Below are 18,763 nucleotides of genomic sequence, written 5' to 3'. Positions count from 1 at the left end.
TTATTTAGTTGTATTGATGGGCAAGTAGGTCATTTCCAATATTGTGTTATTACAAAGAGTACTCTAGTGAACACCTGTGTAAATGCCTGAAAACCTGTGCAAGTGTTTTTCCAGGGAGCTTCCTAGAAGTGAAATTTCAGGGGCATAGGTAATGTGACTTTAGCTTCACTGCAGACTTTCAAACTACCTTTCCTAGTGGCTGTACACATTTGCACTTCTGCCCAGTGGTTTGTGCTTTTGGTTTTTTTTTTTGGACAAGAGGTATTAAAATACTGACATAGTCATATATCACCCTTTTTCCTTTTGTTTTCTTAAGAAATCCTTGCTTACCCCAGGGTTCTTACTCTCTTTTGTTTGTTTTAATATTTATTTATTTGGCTGCGTCAGGTCTTTGTTGCAGCACACAGGATCTTTAGTTGCGACATGCGAACTCTTAGTTGTGGCATGTGTGATCTAGTTTCCGGACCAGGGATTGAACCCGGACCCCCTGCATTGGGAGCATGGAGTTTTAGCCACTGGACTGCCAGGGAAGTCCCTCTTTGTTTTTGAAGTTAAGTCTTTAGCTAGAACTCCTTTTTTGTGTGATCCCCTGCGGGTACTGAAGGATGGCTGTATCCATCTATCTAGGAATGGAGTTGCAAGTAGTAACTGTATGTTTAACTTAATGGTGCCTGACTGTTTTCCATGTGGCTGCACAATTTACATTTCCACCAGCAGTGTATGAGTGTTCCAGTATCTATCTCTACATCCTTACCAACATATGTTATTTTCTGACTGTTTGATTCTAGCCATCCTAGTGGATGTGAAGTGGTATCTTATTGTGGTGTTGATCTGCTTTTCCCTGATGACTGATGTTGTTGAGTATCCTGTGTGTTTTTCAGCCATCTTTATATTTTCTTTGGAGAAATGTCTGTTAAGATGCTTTGTCTAATTTTAATTGTGTTGTCTTTTTATTATTGAATTGTAAGTTATTTATGTTTTCTAGTGACAAGTCCCTTATAAGATATGTGATTTGTACACTTTTTTTTTCCCACTCTGTGGGTTGTCTTTTCACTTTCTTCATGTGACCTTTGAAGCATAAGAGTTTTAATTTAGGTGAAGTCCAATTTATCTATTTTTTCTTTTTTTTGCATGTGGTATGCATTTGGTAGAATCCATTGACTAATCCATTGTCACAAAGTATTACACTTACATTTTATATAGGAACATTATAGTTTTAGCTTCTTACATTTGGGTCTTTGATCCATTTTGAGTTAATTTTTGTATATTGTATTATGTAGGGGTCCAACTTCATTCTTATTCATGTAGACATATAGTTGTCCAAGTACCACTTGTTGAAAAGACTATTCTTCCTCCCTTTGAGTGGTCTTGGCACACTCGTTAAAAATAAATTGACCATAGACAGTTTTTGGACTCTTAATTCTGTTTCATTGATCTGTATGTCTGTCCTTATGCCAGCACCACACTGTCTTGATGACTGCTGCTTTTTTATAAAGTAAGTTATGAAATCTATTCTCCCAACTTGCTCTTTTTAGTTTTAGTGATTCAATTTTTTAATATATTATACTCACTCAAAGTTATTATAAAATATTGCTATGGTCCCTGTGCTGGACAATATATGCTTGTAGCTTACTTATTTCATATATAGTAGTTTGTACCTCTTAATCCTCTACCTCTGTCATGCCCCTCCTCCCTGCCCTCTCCCCATTGGTAACCACTAATTTTTTCTCTGTTTCCGTTTTGTTATATTCATTTGTTTCATTTTAAATTTTTATTTATTTATTTATGTGGCCACGCCACACGGCATGTGGGATCTTAGTTCCCTGACCAGGGATCGAACCCACGCCCCCTGCATTGGAAACTCGGAGTCTTAACCACTGGACTACCAGGGAAGTCCCTGTTTCATTTTTTAGATTGCATATTTAAGTGATAACATACAGTATTTGTCTTTTTCTGATTTACTTCACTAAGCATAATACCCTCCATGTCCAACCATGTTACAAATGGCAAAATTTCATTCTTATTTATGGCTGAGCAATATTCCACATCTTCTTTATCCATTCATTTGTTGATGGACACTTAGGTTGCTTCCATGTCTTGGCTATTGTACATAATGCTGTTATGAGCACTGGGGTGCATGTATCTTTTCAAATTAGTGTTTTTGTTTTCTTTGGGTATATACCCAGGAGTGGAATTGCTGGATTATATGATGGTTCTATTTTTAGTTTTTTGAGGAACCTCCATACTGTTTTCCATGGTGGCTGCACGAATTTACATTCCCACTAACAGTGTACTAGGGTTCCACATCCTCACCAGCATTTGTTATTTGTGATCTTTTTGATGATAACCATTCTGACAGATGTGAGGTGATATTCTCATTGTGGCTTTGATTTGCATTTCTCTGATGATTAGCAGTGTTGAGTATCTTTTCATGTGCCTGTTGGCTGTCTATATGTCTTCTTTGGAAAAATGCCTATTCAGGGTTTCTTCCCATTTTTTAGTTTGGTTGTTTGTTTTTATGATATTGAGTTGTGTGAGCTATTTATATATTTTGGATATTAACCCTTTATCGGTAATATCGTTTGCAAATATTTTCTTCCATTCAGTAGATTCTCTTTTCATTTTGTCGGTGGTTTCCTTTGCTGGGCAAAAGCTTCTGTGTTTAATTAGGTACCATTTGTTTATTTTTGCTTTTGTTTCCTTTGCCTTAGGAGACAGATCCAAAAAAATATTGCTATGATTTATGTCAAAGAGTGTTCTTCCCGTGTTTTCTTCTAGGAGTTTTATGGTTTTTGGTCTAACATTTAGGTCTTTAATCCATTTTGAGTTTAATCTTTACTTCATTTTTTTTTTTTTAATTTTTTTATTTATTATTTATTTATTATTTTTATTTTTGGCCGTGTTGGGTCTTCGTTTCTGTGTGAGGGCTTTCTCCAGTTGCGGCGAGCGGGGGCCACTCTTCATCGCGGTGCGCGGGCCTCTCACTATCGCGGCCTCTCTTGTTGCGGAGCACAGGCTCCAGACGCTCAGGCTCAGTAGTTGTGGCTCACTGGCCCAGTTGCTCCGCGGCATGTGGGATCTTCCCAGACCAGGGCTCAAACCCGTGTCCCCTGCATTGGCAGGCAGATTCTCAACCACTGCGCCACCAGGGAAGCCCCTTTACTTCATTTTGAGTTTATTATTGTGTATGGTGTGAGAAAATGTTCTAATTTTCATTCTTTTACATGTAGCTGTCCAGTTTTCCCAGCACCACTTATTGAAGAGACTGTCCTTTTTTACATTGTATATTCTTGCCTCCTTTGCCATAGATTATTTGATCATAAATGTGTGGGTTTATTTCTGGACTCTCTATTCTGTTCCACTGATTTATGTGTCTTGTATGTGTGTGTGTGTGCGCACATATGTGTGCAGCACCATACTGTTTTGATTATTGTAGCTTTGCAGCATAGTCTTAAATCAAGGAGCATATCTCCAGCTTTGTTCTTTTTTCTCAAGATCACCTTAGCTATTTGGGGTCTTCTGTGGTTTCATAAATTTTAGGAGTATTTGTTTTAGTTCTCTGAAAAATGCTGTGGGTTTTTTGATAGGGATTGCATTAAATCTGTAGTTTGCTTTAGGTAGTATGGACATTTTAACAATATTAATTCTTCCAATCCATAACCACAGGATTTCTTTCCATTTCTTTGTTTCATCTTCAGTTTTCTTCAATAATTTTTTTTAAATTAATTAATTAATTTACTGGCTGTGTTGGGTCTTTGTTGCTGTGTGCAAGCTTTCTCTAGTTGTGGCGGGTGGGGGCTACTCATTGTTGCGGTGCGCGGACTTCTCATTGCAGCGGCTTCTCTTGTTGTGGAGCATGGGCTCTAGGTGCGCAGGGCTTCAGTAGTTGTGGCACGCGGGCTCTAGAGCGCAGGCTCCGTAGTTGTGGAGCACGGGCTTAGTTGCTTCGCGGCATGTGGGATCTTCCTGGACCAGGGCTTGAACCCGTGTCACCTGCATTGGCAGGCGGATTCTTAATCACTGCACCACCAGGGAAGTCCCTCAATAATGTTTTATAGTTTTCAGAGTATATAGATCTTTCACCTCCTTGGATAAGTTTATTCCTAGGTATTTTATTCCTTTTGATGCAATTTTAAATAAGGTGGTTTTCTTGCATTCTCTTTCTGATTCTTCATTACAAGTATATAGAAAAGCAATAGATTTGGGTATATTACTCTTGTATCCTGCAACTTTACTGAATTCATTTAGTCTAACGGTTTTTTGGTGGAAGCTTTGGAGACTTTAGGGTTTTCTATATATAGTATTATGTCATATGCAAATAGGGACATTTTTACTTCTTCCCTTCCAGTTTGGTTGCCTTTTATTTCTTTTTCTTGTCTGATTGCTGTGGCTAGGATTTCCAATACTATGTTAAGTAAAAGTGGTGAGAGTGGGCATCCTTGTCTTGTTCCTGATTTTCGAGGGAAAAGTTTCAGCTTTTCATCGTATGGTGTTAGCTGTGGGTATGTCATAAATGGCCTTTGTTATGTTGAGATGTTTCCCTCTAAGCCAACTTTGAAGAGAATTTTTATCATGAATGGATTTAAATTTTGTCAGATGCTGTTTCTGCATCTATTGAGATGATCATGTGGTTTTTATTCTTCATTTTGTTAACGTGGTGTATTGCATTGATTGATTTATGGATGTTGAGCCATCCTTGCATTCCCTGGAATAAATCCCATTTGATCATGGTGTGTGATCCTTTTTATATATTGTTGAATTTGGTTTGCTAATATTTTGTTGAGGACTTTTGTGTCTAGGTTCATCAGAGATACTGGCCTGTAATTTTCCTTTTTTGGTAGTGTCTTTGTCTGGTTTTGGTATCAGGGTAATGTTGGCATTGTACAATGAATTTGGGAGTGTTCCCTCCTCTTCAAAAGTTTGAGAAGAATAGGTATTAGCTCTTCTTTATATGTTTGGTAGAATTTGCCTGTGAAGCCATCCAGTCCCGAGATTTTGTTTGCTGGGAGTTTTTTGATTTCTAATTTAATTTCACTATTAGTGATTTGTTTGTTCAGATTGTCTGTTTATGATTCAGCCTTGGAAGAGTGTAGGTTTCTAGAAATTTATCCATTTCTTCTAGGGTGTCCAGTTTGTTGGCATGTAACTTTTTGTAGTACTCTCTTATGATTTTTTTGCATCTCTGTGGTATCGGTTGTAATTTCTCCTCTTTCATTTATTATTTTGTTTTTTGGGGTCTTTTCCCTTTTTTTGTTAAAGAGCCTGGCTAAAGGCTTATCAGTTTTGTTTATCTTTTCAAAAAAAAAACAAAACAAAACCAGACAGTTCTTAGTTTTATTGATCTTTTCTGTTTTTTTAAATCTCAATTTTATTTATTTTCTCTCTGATCTTTATTACTATTATTTCTTCTGCTGACTTTGGGCTTCATTTATTCTTCTTTTTCTAATTCCTTTAGATGGTAAGTTTGGTTGTTTGAGATTTTTCTTGTTTCTTGAGATAGGTCTGTATTGCTATAAACTGCTTTATCTGTGTCTCAGATTTCGGAAAGTTGTGGGGTTTTTTTTTTGTTTTTTTGTTTTTTTTTAAAGAAGGGAGTCATTATTTTTTAAAGTATTTGTTTATTTATTTATTTATGGCTGTGTCGGGTCTTCGTTTCTGTGCGAGGGCTTTCTCTAGTTGTGGCAAGCGGGGGCCACTCTTCATCGTGGTGCGCGGGCCTCTCACTATCGCTGCCTCTCTTGTTGCGGAGCACAAGCTCCAGACGCGCAGGCTCAGTAATTGTGGCTCACGGGCCTAGTTGCTCCGCGGCATGTGGGGTCTTCCCAGTCCAGGGCTCGAACCCGTGTCCCCTGCATTAGCAGGCAGATTCTCAACCACTGCGCCACCAGGGAAGCCCGGTTTGTTCATTTTTACTATGTAGAAATACCACTGATTTTTTTTTAAAGTATAAAAAAATTTTCTTCTAGTTTTTTTGAGATATAATTGGTATACAGCACTGTATAGGTTTAAGGTGGACAGCAGAATGATTTGACTTACATACATCATGAAGTGATCATCACAGTAAGTTTAGTGAGTATCCATCATCTCATTTAGATACAAAATTAAAGGAATAGAAAAAAATTTTTTCTTGTGATGAAAATTCTTAGGATTTTCATCTTTCTTAATAATTTTTATATATAATGTACAACAGTGTTAATTATATTTATCAAGTTGTACATTACATCCCTAGTACTTATTTATCTTATAATTGGAAGTTTATACCTTTGACTGCCTTCATCCAGTACCCCCCACCCCTGCCTCTGGTAACCACAAATATGATCCCTTTTCCTGGTCTGCTTGATCCTGACAGGCTCCACTGTGCAAATGTTCATGAGTCCTTTTCTCAGAAATCCAAAGATGATCCTAACTAACAACATCTACTTGCACCATCCTTCTCAAATCCCTCCTGAACAGTAATGTTGGTTATTTCAGTCTCTTGCCAGTGACTTCTGATGTCCCAGCAAATGGCATTATCCCCAGCAGTGCTGAAAAGATACTCCCGAAGGCCTAGCAGTGATATATACAACTAATGCAGACTTGCTTGCACTCTGCTGGGTAGACCTTGAACAGGAGTGATGCCTCCAGGCAGGTGGTATGCTGTCCATCCAGCTCAGGCCAAGGCTTCAAGGGAGCGAGGACGCCTTCACACGGTAAAGAAGGAAGAAGAGGATGAAAGCTACGCTTCAGTGCCAGCTGCCAGACCACAGACACTCAATCGTCCTGGCCAGGAGCTGTTCCGCCAGCTCTTCAGACAGCTTCGCTACCATGAGTCTTCTGGGCCTCTAGAGACTCTGAGCCGGCTCCAGGAGCTCTGCCGCTGGTGGCTGAGGCCAGATGTTCTTTCAAAGGCCCAGATTCTGGAGCTGCTGGTCCTGGAGCAGTTCCTGAGCATCCTGCCAGGGGAGCTTCGGACCTGGGTGCAGCTGCATCACCCTGAGAGTGGTGGGGACGTTGTGGCCTTGCTGGAAGAGCTACAGAGGGACTTCGATGGGACACCATGGAGGGTGAGTGTGAGCAAGCGTGCGGTGCCCAGTGAACTCTGCCTGCTCGTGAGCCTGCTTGTGGGTGGGGGGGTGGGCCTCTGAACCTTCAACATGGAGGAATTCAGGGAAAGTCTTCCCTTCTCATTCCCATGGCACCTGAGCAGCTCGACCCTAAGCTAAGGACCATTTAGCAGGCAGCCCTTCCCTCCTTCCCAGAGGAATATAAGCTCCAGGAAGAAGAGGGTCTGCAAGTATCCATAAACAGTAATGAGGTTCTGGGCACACTGACTTACTGTGCATAAAGTACATCTCTACATACCTAACTTGACTTGTACTGACCTGTAAAGTGGGAGTGGTATCTCTTGCTCGTACCTGGGGGAATTAGTGTCAGGATCCTTGGCTTCTAAGTACATCTTGAGACCTAGAAGAGCAGTCTACACAAACCATGTTACTTCTCTCTCAGTAAACTTTTGAGGATTTGTTCTGTGCGGGGGAGATGGGGAAGAAGAGTGGTGAGGGGCAGCCCAGGGCTAGGAAATTGGAAGATCACAATTTTAGACTGCATTCCACAACCTCGGTGTTCTTGCCAACATTGTGGTACCTTCAGAGCCTCAGTTTATTGAAAACAAAATGGAAAACTGATCTAACAATGAGAATTTGTTCGTTACACATTTGAGTGCCTACCTTGCGCCCAGCCCTGGGCTTGGTGCTGGGAAACAGAGCTGACAGTCCCAGTGCAGGCAGTAGAGCAGTGGACCAGTTAAAGTGCGCTCTGCCTGCCCCTCTGCCCCACTCAGGCCAGCCTCTCAGTACTTCTCTGGACCTTTGAGGGTTTTTGTTTTTAAAGAGCATTTATCATTTTTGTAGGCTTTTAAAAAATTTTATAAAGTATGTGTAATTCTACATGTATGATTCATGAATAAATGAAAGTTACTTTTAAGATTTCTGAAACATGTTTGACATACTTCTCCCCTAAATTTAATATAAAAATTAGATCAATCAGTTAAAACATCTGAACATTGTCTACCAGCAATAAATGGTAACAAATATTAAACAAGAAAACCTTTTGCCCAACATTGGGTACTAGTTCTTAAAATCTAAAAGGACATTTATAATTTTTACCAAATCCATGAGTTGTTCAAAATGATCTAAAGATAACTTTTAAAGCAAATAAGGTACATAGTAGGTACAAAATTGTGGCTTGGGTATATTCAAGTCAGTCAAGAGCTAGGTGTGTGGTTTAAAAATCCATGAAAACATTGCCAAACAAGCGGAAAGGGCCTACCTGGTTGAAAGCTAGTTAGAAATTAGAAAACAAAAAGCAGAGCCTGGAAAAAAGCCTACCAGATTCTAAAAAATGAACAGAAATGCTCAAGATGCATATAAATTGTAGTTTATCAAAATTACCAAAATGTGAGAAACAGGGGCCTGAGAAAGTTTGTCCTTAAACTCATTTGTCTATGCTTCCATATTGTTATTGTTTCTTTATTCTCCCTTTGGTAGGATTTGGGAGGAACAGGAGATAAATTGCTGTGATGACTTATCATCTTCAGTCTATAGCTCGGTATTAGGTACTTAATGGCCTCAGGCGAAGATTCGTCCATATCAGTGTAGAGAATGTCTTGGCCACAGGACCAGAAAAACCTGAAGTTCACTGGCTGTAGCTTCCTATGCTCACTTTTGCTTCAGGGATAGCCTTGCCTCCAGAGACCAGGACTGTTTGAAGACGCAGGACAGAGACCGCCTTTCTCCAGGTCTCTGCTTGGATGGGCACCTCCCTGTTTTTGCACCTGAGACTTTTTCTTCTGTGATTCCGTAGCTGACACAGTTAGCATTGTCTCTCTAGTGGTGTTGCTATTTTAGTCAGGTTTATAGTCTGGGAGCCTTCCTGCCTCTTTGAGGTCACTTTGCGTATCATTACCTAGAGCATTGCCTGATACTTGAGAGATGTTATCTGACTGCATCTCTGCTGTGAACCATTATCAGTTTAACTCTCAGGGATAAATTTCTTTTCTCATTTCTAAGTTCCTGGCCAGGGGTGGGGGCTGAGGGCTAGTGGGGAGGTATCCTGCAGCACCCGAGGCCTGACAGCAGTGCTGTCACTGACTTGCCAGTTGCTTTCCTATGTCAGGCAGGAATCTGGCTCCACCTGTCTCCCCATGGCCCGCATTAGAGCCCAGCGAGGTGGAGGGGTGAGGGAATCCTCCCTGGGCTTTCTATTCCTCCTTTTCCCTCTGCCTGTAGGTAATAAGGGCCCAGCGCACCGTTCCCTGGGCCTCTACCTTTTAGAGATTGGCCATGTGGCCTGTTCTGTGAGTTTGCTTTCTGATTCCCACGAGGATCCTCTCACAACATTTTCTTCTTGCCAGGACCCAGCCCCTGCCCAGAGCCCAGATGTGCATTGGATGGGCACAGGAGCCCTGCGAGCCGCACAGATATGGCCCCCTGCTTCACCTCTCAGGAGCGGCTCGGCTCTGGGGGACCACCTGCTGCCTCCCTATGAAATAGGAGTGCGTGACTTCCTGGCTGGGCAACCCGGTACTTGCCGCCTGGCTCTAAGACCCCAGCCTATGCCACACTTCCCGAATTTCCTATAATGTTGTGTTTTCACCCTCTGTCCTCTCACGAGAATCCCTTCTGTCCTGGCCTTGAGCTCTGTGTCCCTTCTATCCTGTGACCCACGTTTACCTAGCTTCTCCTCCTATTGTACCCCCCACTTCCTGACCCCAGCAGACACCGGGGAAATGTGAAATGGGTGTTTAAAACAGTCCATACCTGCCTGTGGGCCCAGGAGTCCTCCATGTGGGGGGAAGAGTGGGCTTCTCAGTGGGATACCAGAGCTGGGCTGCCCTCTCTCATGACTCTTTGTTCTTCAGATCCTCCTGCTGCACAGGTTCCTGCCCTTTCCCAGAGAGAGGGATGCTCAGGAGACCTGGTGACAGTCCAGCCTCAGGTGAGCCACAGGACCTTCGGTCCTTCCTGATGTCCCACCATTGCTGCCTAATGGGGTAGCTGTAGCTCCCCCCGTCCTGTGTCTTTCTATCCAGTGACCTCACATCCTGAGACGCATGCCCCAGAGACCAGATTATCCCCCAGGAGCCCAGAGCTCTTCTGCTGGGTGATGATCTTCTCTTTCCCCTTTATCAGATCCATCCTGTACTCACTCAGAGCCAGCCTCATTCCCCTGCCCCCTCCTGAAAGCTGGGAGTTGTGGACTTGCTCTAAGGCATAGGACCGTGTTTTTTCAGGAGGCTGTGACTTTCAAGGATGTGGAGGTGACCTTTGCCCAGGATGAGTGGGGATGGCTGGACGCTTCTCAGAGGAACCTGTACAGGGATGTGATGCTAGAGAATTATGGGAACATGGCTTCTTTGGGTAAGGCATTGATACCCCCATGCTTCTACCTACCTCTACTTCTGCCTTCTTAGTTTTCATTTTGGTGCATAGAAAGGGGCCTGACCTGGGTTTAGGTCCTGTCTCTCTACTAACCAAATCACTTAATCTTAATGCCTGTCATGCTGAGTTATTATAAAGATTAAAAGTCATATGTGTCAAGTTCCTAGTCCATTTAGGCATCCAAAAAAAGTTGGCTGATTTAACCAGTTGACTTGTCACGTGGTTCTGGAGAATGCTAGCGATCCTTTTGTCTGTGGCTTCTCTCAGCCTCTCTTGTCTCTGCTTAGAGATGTCAGAAATTCCTGTCTAGGCCTCCTGTCCTAACTTCCTCCACCTGCCTCCCTGGCTTTCCCTCCTCCCTACCAGGAGCTCAGGCCTGAGAGGGTCCTGGAGAGTAGTTCTGTATAATTCATCTACCTTCCATTCACATCCCATTTTCTTCTCTTCTGCAGTGGGGCCATTCACCAAACCTGCTCTGATCTCCTGGTTGGAGGTAAGGGAGCCGTGGGGCTTGAATGTCCAGGGAGCTCATCCTAAGGGGAGTCCAAGTGCTGCCCCTGCAGGTGAGTTCCAGAGAACTGACCAGGTCTTGCTCCTCCCGCATCTACTCTCCTCTTTCTTAAGGTCTTTTATACTAAGTAAATCATGGGGAACTTACTCCATTGTTTGCTGGAAGGAAGATCCTTAACAGTGTTGCTAAGAAGTACTGGGTGCCTGGGCTTCTCCCCTCCAGACCGACCTATTAGACATTGGTTTCTGGTCCTGCCCCTTCCCCAGCAGCCCTCTCAGTAACAGCTCTTGCCTACTGGAGGGCTTCACTGTCCTTGTCAGTTCACTGATGCTCCTCCTCAGCCCTGTGCTGCTCTCCCCTTCCCGCTCCTAGGAACCCTCGTCCCACTCCTGCTGCTCCTCTTTGCTTGGCCCTTCCCCCGTGGTCGGCTTGGCCTCTAGCCCTTGCAGCCAGTCCTCCTAGGAGCCCCACCTCTCAGCTCTTGGAGACCTTCCTATCATGCTCTGTGTTGTGATTCCTCTCCCCTCTCTTGCTGTTTAACACCCCCTTCTCAACCCTTCTTGTTTTTCACCTGGATGTGTACAGCTAGCTGCTGTACCTGTCTTGCTTCTCCTCTCCCTTTTCTGTCGTCTGGAATACTCTTCCATGTTTTGCTTTATCCCTGACTATTTTGTAAAGGTATTGGCAGTCAGGCAAAAGCCTCACCACCTAAGTTCATGACATTTTTTGGTCCCTTGGTGCTTTCTGCAGTTGCGAGTATGGGAAAAGAGAACATTCTCTTTCCCCTTTTCTTTTTTGGCCACACCTAGTGGCTTGTGGGATCTCAGTTCCCCGACCAGGGATTGAACCCAGGCCACGGCTGTGAAAGCCCGGAATCCTAACCACTAGGCCACCAGGGAACTCCCAAGAGTACATTCTCTTATGTTTTATTTGTGTCAGGAGATGAGCTCCATGTGAAAACAGACAAGTTCATCTTAAAACGTGAACCTTTGGAAGAAGCTGTGCCATCAGGATGTCATGGTGCAGCAAATGTTTCTCAGGGAACAGGGCTCAGAGAATCTTTTGCACAGAAGAGCAGGTTAAAGGAGCAATGTGGAAACCCCATACAAGTGAGAGTTAAGAAAGAAGAGACCAATTCCAGCCACAGGACAGGAGAAGACTGTGAAGAATCGGGAAGAAGTAATAGTCTTCATTTAAAACATATTACATGTTTGAGAGGACCCAGAAGAAAGCAGTCCCTTAAACATGGCTATGGCAAACACTTCAGAGGGAGTTCATACCACTGTGATTACAAGGAATATGGGAAAGGGCTCAGACGCATGATTGGCGGGTTTAGCCTACATCAGAGAGTTCATGCTGGACTGAAAGGGAAGGCAAAGGATGCGCACGGGAAGGACTTCAGCCTTAGTTCTCATCACCAACACGGACAGAATCTTCACGTGGTGGGGACATCGTATAAGTGCAGTGACTGTGGGAGGACCTTCAGTCATAGCTCCCATCTTGCATGTCATCAGCGACTTCACACTCAAGAGAAGCCGTTTAAGTGTAGGGCCTGTGGGAAAGCCTTCAGGTGGAGCTCAAACCGTGTGCGACATGAGAAGATTCACACTGGTTTGAAACCTTATAAATGCAGTTTATGTGACAAAGCTTTCCGACGCATGTCTGCCTACCGCCTGCACCAGGAAACTCATGCTAAGCAGAAATTTCTTGAATCTAATCAGGATGAAGAAGCTCTCACTTGTGGCTCAGGGTTTGATCATCATTTGAGAGACCAAAGTGGGGAGAAACTCTTTGACTGCAGCCAGTGTAGAAAATCCTTCCACTGTAAGTCATATGTTCTTGAACATCAAAGGATTCACACCCAGGAGAAACCCTATAAATGTACCAAATGTAGGAAAACATTTAGGTGGAGGTCAAACTTCACTCGTCACATGAGACTGCATCAGGAAGAGAAGTTCTGTGATCCAGACAAATGTAGGGAAGACTTTAGGCAGACCTCCGACTACAGTCAGCCCCAGAGTGCCCCCACTGTGGAGAAAGCTCTTTTGTGTCAGCAGTGTGGGAAAACCTTTACTCGAAAGAAAGCTCTCATTGATCATCAGAGAATTCACACAGGCGAGAAACCATACCGATGCAGCGAATGTGCAGAAGAGTTTCCTCACAGGTCGGCCTTTATCGTTCATAAGAGGCAGCATGCCGTCGAAAGAAAGCCTGAGGACGTGCCATCGTTTAGTCAGGACAGAGCATTCCAAGTTCCTCAGAGCAGTCACACCACAGAGGAACCCTACAAATGCAGCCAGTGTGGCAAAGCCTTCCGTAATCACTCATTCCTCCTTATCCATCAGAGAGTTCATACCAGAGAGAAGCCTTATAAGTGCAGGGAGTGCGGGAAGTCTTTCAGATGGAGTTCTAACCTCTCCCGACATCAGAGGATTCACTCTTTGGGAAAACCGTATGAGTACCACGAAAGTGAAGATGCTCCAAATCTGCAGTCACAAATCCTCACTGGTGCAAAGCCTTTTTGGTGCCAAGAATGTGGGAAAAGCTTTACACGTAAGAGAAGTCTTCTAGATCATAAGGGAATACACAGTGGAGAGAAGCGCTATAAATGTAATCTGTGTGGGAAATCTTATGACAGAAATTATCGCCTTGTTAATCATCAGAGAATCCACACAAAAGAGAGACCATTTAAATGTCAGTGGTGTGGGAAAGATTTCATTGGAAGACATACTCTCTGTATTCATCAGAGAAAACACACCAGAGTGGCCCAGTCCGAATGCAGTGTGGCTGGGTTGTCTTCTCGCCAGGATACAGGGGTGAGTTTACAGGAATTAAAACCAAGTGAGGAGAAGCCTCTTGAAGATTGTGAGAAAACTTGTGCTCAGAACTCCGGACTCACTGGGCTCCAGGACATACCCACTGGGGGAAAGTGCCACAAATGTACCACGTGTGGGAAAACTTTTAGCAAGGGCTCACAACTCATTAGCCACAAGAGATTTCACACTCGAGAGAGGCCCTTCAAATGCAGAGAGTGTGGGAAGACCTTCAGGTGGTCTTCAAATTTGGCTCGGCATATGAAAAACCATACTAGAGATTAGCTTGGGGTCTGACAGTGTGGGGAGGGGGTCCTGGCTACCCTGCTAGAGAACCCCTGATTGTAGGCAGTGTGGGGCAGACCTTCACGGAGGGCCCAGCCCTTTCTATTTTGGAAGCTAGTGGCAGAGAATCCTGAGGATTCAAAAATGCAGGGCAGGCACCCCCATCCTACTGCTGGAAAATGAGATGCTGGGGAAGAGCAGCAACGTGTTCCAGAAGGAGGCTTGGGCCCCTAGGAGTGGTCTTTGCACAATGGCCTGGAGCTCCCCCAGCCAGATCTCCTTCTATAACTCTAAAGGGAGAGACCATTGCCTTTCTTGGTTCAACAAAATGTCCGTGGCATGGTGGGCTGTGGCTGCTGGGAGGGGGCCATTTGGAGCCTAAGTTTCCCTTTGAGTTTGGCTTGTGATGGTGCCTAGTCTGTTTGACCTTAAAAGCACCAGCAGCAGCAAGAACTAGTCTCTCCTGATGCCTCCAGGGGAGTTCTGGCTGCGGCTTCAGTCTTCACAGCTGACTGGATATTTGCCATGGGCATAGAGTTGTCTCAACTGCGAGTGGAGAACAGGGTACTGGGCTTGATCACCTGGAGAATGAAGCTCGACCAGTGCCCCATCGCCATCTCCATCCCACAGGCCTGTATGGGCAGCAGCGGTCCATCTGCTAAACAGAAATGTGCTGAGCATCTCTCATATGCCAGGCACTGTCGTGTGTGCCAGAGACCCAGCAGTGAGTGGAACAAAAAAGTCTGCCATCTTGGATCTTTACAGACAATAAACAAATGAGATATATATAGTATTTTGGATGATGATACGTGTTGTGGACAAAATGAATCAGAGTAGAGTGAGAGGGAATGCTGGATTGGGAGGTAGGTTGAGATTTTAAATGGGCTGGTCAGAGAGGGCCTCAACTGAGAAGGTGAGGTTTGAATAAAGACCCAAAGGAGATCATGGAGGAAGCCCTGTAGGTCCCTAGATGCTACATAGGACCCTTCACAGGAGGTAGGGTCTTGTCTGGTCTCCTAGGGAATTTCATAGGAGGTAAGGTCTTGTCTGGTCTCCTAGGGAATGGCAAGTAGGCCCCTGAGCCAGAGTGAAGTGAGCCAGCTGGAAGTGAGGAGCCCAGAAAGGTGGAGGGCCAAGGCGCATGAGCATCGTGGGTACTCACTGGGGCTTGGCTACCTCAAAGGGAGGTAGGGGGCTTTTGGACAGTTTTGAGTTGAGGATTATTGTGGTCTGAATCTGGACCCTTATAGAATGTAATTCAGATTCAGAGTCCCATGTGTTGAGGGCCCAGGGTCATGGCAAGGGCCTTGGAGTCGTCAGATCTGTATTCCAGGTTTGGTGTGTCTTTTCTTGGCAGGATGATCTTGAGTGAGTCACTGAACATCAGCATCTATTTCCTTGTGGGTGAAATTAGAGTAGCTGGCTATGCTACCTGGCTGTTGGGATTGGTGAAAAGAAGGCTTGGTTTACTAAGATTCTGGGTTAGGGGTCTGATCTCTAGACCAGAGCCTTCACAGAGCTGCAGCTCCCATGTCAGTTGATGCTACAGGCACAGAAATACCCCTTTACTGTCTATATTTTTCATCCTCCCACTCCTTGTGTGCCACCTGGTACCTCATAGAGTTCCTGCCCCAATAGGGGTGTTTCTACTGCCATTTTTATAAAATGATATATATTTATTTTTAAACATTCAAGTCAAATTTTAAAAAATGTAAATGGAGTAAAAATCAACAGAAATCCCTCTATACTGAGGTAAGCCTTGAATATTTGGGGATAGTGCTGATGCAGTCTGTTCAGTAACCTGAGTTTTAAAATAATTTTAATTATATAAGTAGTATGTGATTATTATAGAAATATTAGTAAATACAGATCAGCTAAAAGGAAAAGTCTGACTACTTGGAGCTAACTACTAAACATTTTGGTGTAATCAGTGTTGGGTTTAACTTCATTGCTCTTGCCTGAATGCCCCTGGGCGGACCTGCCTTGTGCTGTCTCCCTTCACCTTCACGCAGAGTGCCACACTGCTGTCCAGGCTGGCCCAGGTCCTCACTCTTTTAAGTCCCAGCCTTCCCTGACCTTTGTCCCTCTAAGCCCTCTCCCCAGGTCCCACCTCTCCTAATGCCTGTATGTTACTCTGTTAGGTGTTGTCTGGGTTTCCAAAAGTTATTCCCACTACTGCAGCCAGACCAAGTACTTTGGAAGCCAGGTTTGGGTCCATATTTATCCTTTTGCTGGGCAGAGCAGATTTTGCACAAAGTTGCCTCTTTTAAGGAATGTAGAACTGGATTTATTATTTCAGCTAAGTCAGGATTGGAAGTTTTTGAAGGGGTCTGTGAGTGAAATGTTGACTAGAGACCGCCCACAAGCGCGCCTACTACTTGGGAGCCCAGCCATGGATGGTTCCGAGCCATAGGGCGCTCAGACAGTTTCTGACTGCCCCAGCTATCAGTGCTCACCTCACACCCCATCCTGGCCTGGAGAACATACCCCTTATTCCAGCCCTGTCCTGCCTTCTCTCCTCTTCCTAGGAAGAACTGAAGTTAGGGAGCCAGATGGGCTGGGACTCCATGGAGAGGAGTGGGTATCAGGAGGTCTTTCAGGCAGGTGTTCAGTGTGGTCGGTCTCACCCTTGCTGACAGAGACTGTCAGCCCAGACAGAGGCAAGTGCAGAGAAAAAAGCGTAGGAAATGTAAATTGATATGGACCATCTTACACTCATATAAAGTTGGCAAATTTTTAAAAGCCATTGTGTGGTTAAGTGTATGGCACATGGGAACTCACTGCCATGGGAGTGGAAATTGTGACAACTACCGTGCCAAGCAATTTGCAACATCTTGTAAAATTGTGTGTACTCTACCACTTAGAATTCTACTCTTGGATAAACCCTAGAATAACTCCATGTGAAGAAGGAAATGTGTACATGACTGTTCTTTGCAGCACTGTGTAGATAGTAAGACTGGGAGAAGCCTAAATTTCCATCAACAGAAGAACGGGTAAATAAATGGGTTGTTTGGTACTTTGGGAAGTGAACATGAAAGAGCTAGAGTTACATCTGTCAACACAGATGAATCAAAAATGATGCTGAGAAAGTTGTGGAAGCTACGAATACCATTTATGTAAAGTTAAACATACTGTGTATCTGTGGGCACATTACTTAAACTTACTTGTGTTTCACTTTTTCTGTAAAATGAGATAGTAGTGCCAACCTCACAGGGTGATGGGGGGAGGGGGACAGTTAATGAGTTAATGCATGTAAAGTGCTTAGAATAGTGGCTGGCATGTAAGCCTTGTTGGCATATAGTAAACAGTGTTACTGTTTTATACAATAATATATTTCCTGTGGATTCAAATTATATGAAGAGTGTAAAATCATGTGTTAGAATGAGGTGTGAAAGCCATGCTCTGCCTTCCCAGAGCAGGAGTTGCTGATGGAATCACGGAGGGTACGTGGAAGCTTCAGTTGTGTTTTATTTCTTTTAAGAAGTTGATGTAGATGGGTCAGCATGTTGATTTAATGGGATAAGTGGTGGGTTCTTTTTAAACTGTTTGTTTAAAATATCTCAAAATAAAAATATTTTTGAGCATGGGCTCTGCCATTTTATGATTTTATAGAAATCCTGGCTCTGCCATTTATGTGATGTTTCTTAGAGCGAGCCACTCCATCTCTCAAGGCTTCAGGTTCCTCACCTGCAAAAATCAGGAGCAACACAGATGGCTCTTGGTAAAGGAGTGGTTAAACAGGTCTGATACATCTATGATAGAGAACTGGGCAGCAGTTAAAAAGAATGGGAATGTTCTCCATGTATTGACACATGATCTCCAAGGCCTGCAGTTTATAGGAAATTATAAGCTCCATTTCCTTTCATTCCTCCTTGCCTAAAAATAACAAGTGATGCCAGAAGCTGTAGCCTTATAAGTTTAATGGAGAAGTGGGAGCCTGTGAATGGAAGATGCCTAGTCATCCATTCCACTTTTTTAGGTTGGTGAGTAAATAGGTTTACATACCAACTACCCCACCTTTTAAGTTAACGCTAGCCCAGCTAAGAAGAGCAAAGATGTGTCAGCAGGTTCTAGTCAGGAGCCAGAAACCATATTAGTTAACTTAACAAAAAACTTGTAAAGGATTGTTCACTAGATCTGTCTAAGTAATTATAAAGGGAAAAAGAGAAGGCTAAGGTATCGTGGAGGTAGTAACTGTGAGAAGGAGCTACCACCCAGGACTGGAGGAGCGGTGATAGAATCTGGCCTCATTTTGGATGTTTGACCGCTGACAGCTTTCAAGCCCTGTCCCCATTTTGCCTCACATCTGGGCAAGCTGATAAGAAATCCCAAGCACACCCTCTCAGCTCTGAAGGGGAAGTTTATGCAAATCCTGGTCTTTTTTTGTTGCACTGGAATCCTCACCCCTAACCACAATAAAAACCGGAGCCACTCACCCCTCCTTTATCAAGGCAAACCAGCTGGCTTTGGTACCTGTCCCGCTCTCCCCACAGAGCCTCATTATATGAATAATAAACTTTTTCATAACCTCTTGATGTGTGTGTTGTCATTATGGTTTCAACATCTGAACCAGTTTGGGGTGGTGGTATATTGATCCCACCTCCACAGGGCAAGATACAAAGCAGAAACAAGGAGAAACGGTTAGAATCGTTAAAAGGTTAGACATTGGAAGAGAGCCCCTGTGGAACTGAGCTCAGACATAGGAGGAGGAGAGCACTGCTGGGCTGGTGCTAGTG

At 43.9% G+C, this 18,763-nt stretch overlaps 1 protein-coding gene across 5 annotated transcripts in view; it reads left to right on the top strand.

Annotated features, from left to right (window-relative positions):
• The window catches only part of ZNF445 (zinc finger protein 445), a 29,801-nt gene extending 11,239 nt beyond the window's left edge, over window positions 1-18,562 (top strand). For 2 of the 5 annotated variants that reach the window (XM_068559316.1, XM_068559317.1), the window contains exons 2-7: window positions 6,472-7,043; window positions 9,392-9,560; window positions 9,899-9,975; window positions 10,271-10,397; window positions 10,871-10,981; window positions 11,869-18,562. In XM_068559316.1, the coding sequence (XP_068415417.1) occupies window positions 6,615-7,043; window positions 9,392-9,560; window positions 9,899-9,975; window positions 10,271-10,397; window positions 10,871-10,981; window positions 11,869-14,027 (3,072 nt within the window). In that variant the 5' untranslated portion in view covers window positions 6,472-6,614 and the 3' untranslated portion in view covers window positions 14,028-18,562. Of the gene's footprint in view, window positions 1-6,020; window positions 6,070-6,471; window positions 7,044-9,391; window positions 9,561-9,898; window positions 9,976-10,270; window positions 10,398-10,870; window positions 10,982-11,868 lie in introns of those variants that run through there. The other 3 variants (XM_068559318.1, XM_068559319.1, XM_068559320.1) reach the window with 3 other exon arrangements.
• Window positions 18,563-18,763: the final 201 nt, after the last annotated feature.

The sequence above is a fragment of the Eschrichtius robustus genome, chromosome 12 (genome assembly GCF_028021215.1).
Source record: "Eschrichtius robustus isolate mEscRob2 chromosome 12, mEscRob2.pri, whole genome shotgun sequence".
Taxonomy (NCBI): Eukaryota; Metazoa; Chordata; class Mammalia; order Artiodactyla; family Eschrichtiidae; genus Eschrichtius; species Eschrichtius robustus.
This window is presented reverse-complemented; position numbering and strand designations above follow the sequence as displayed.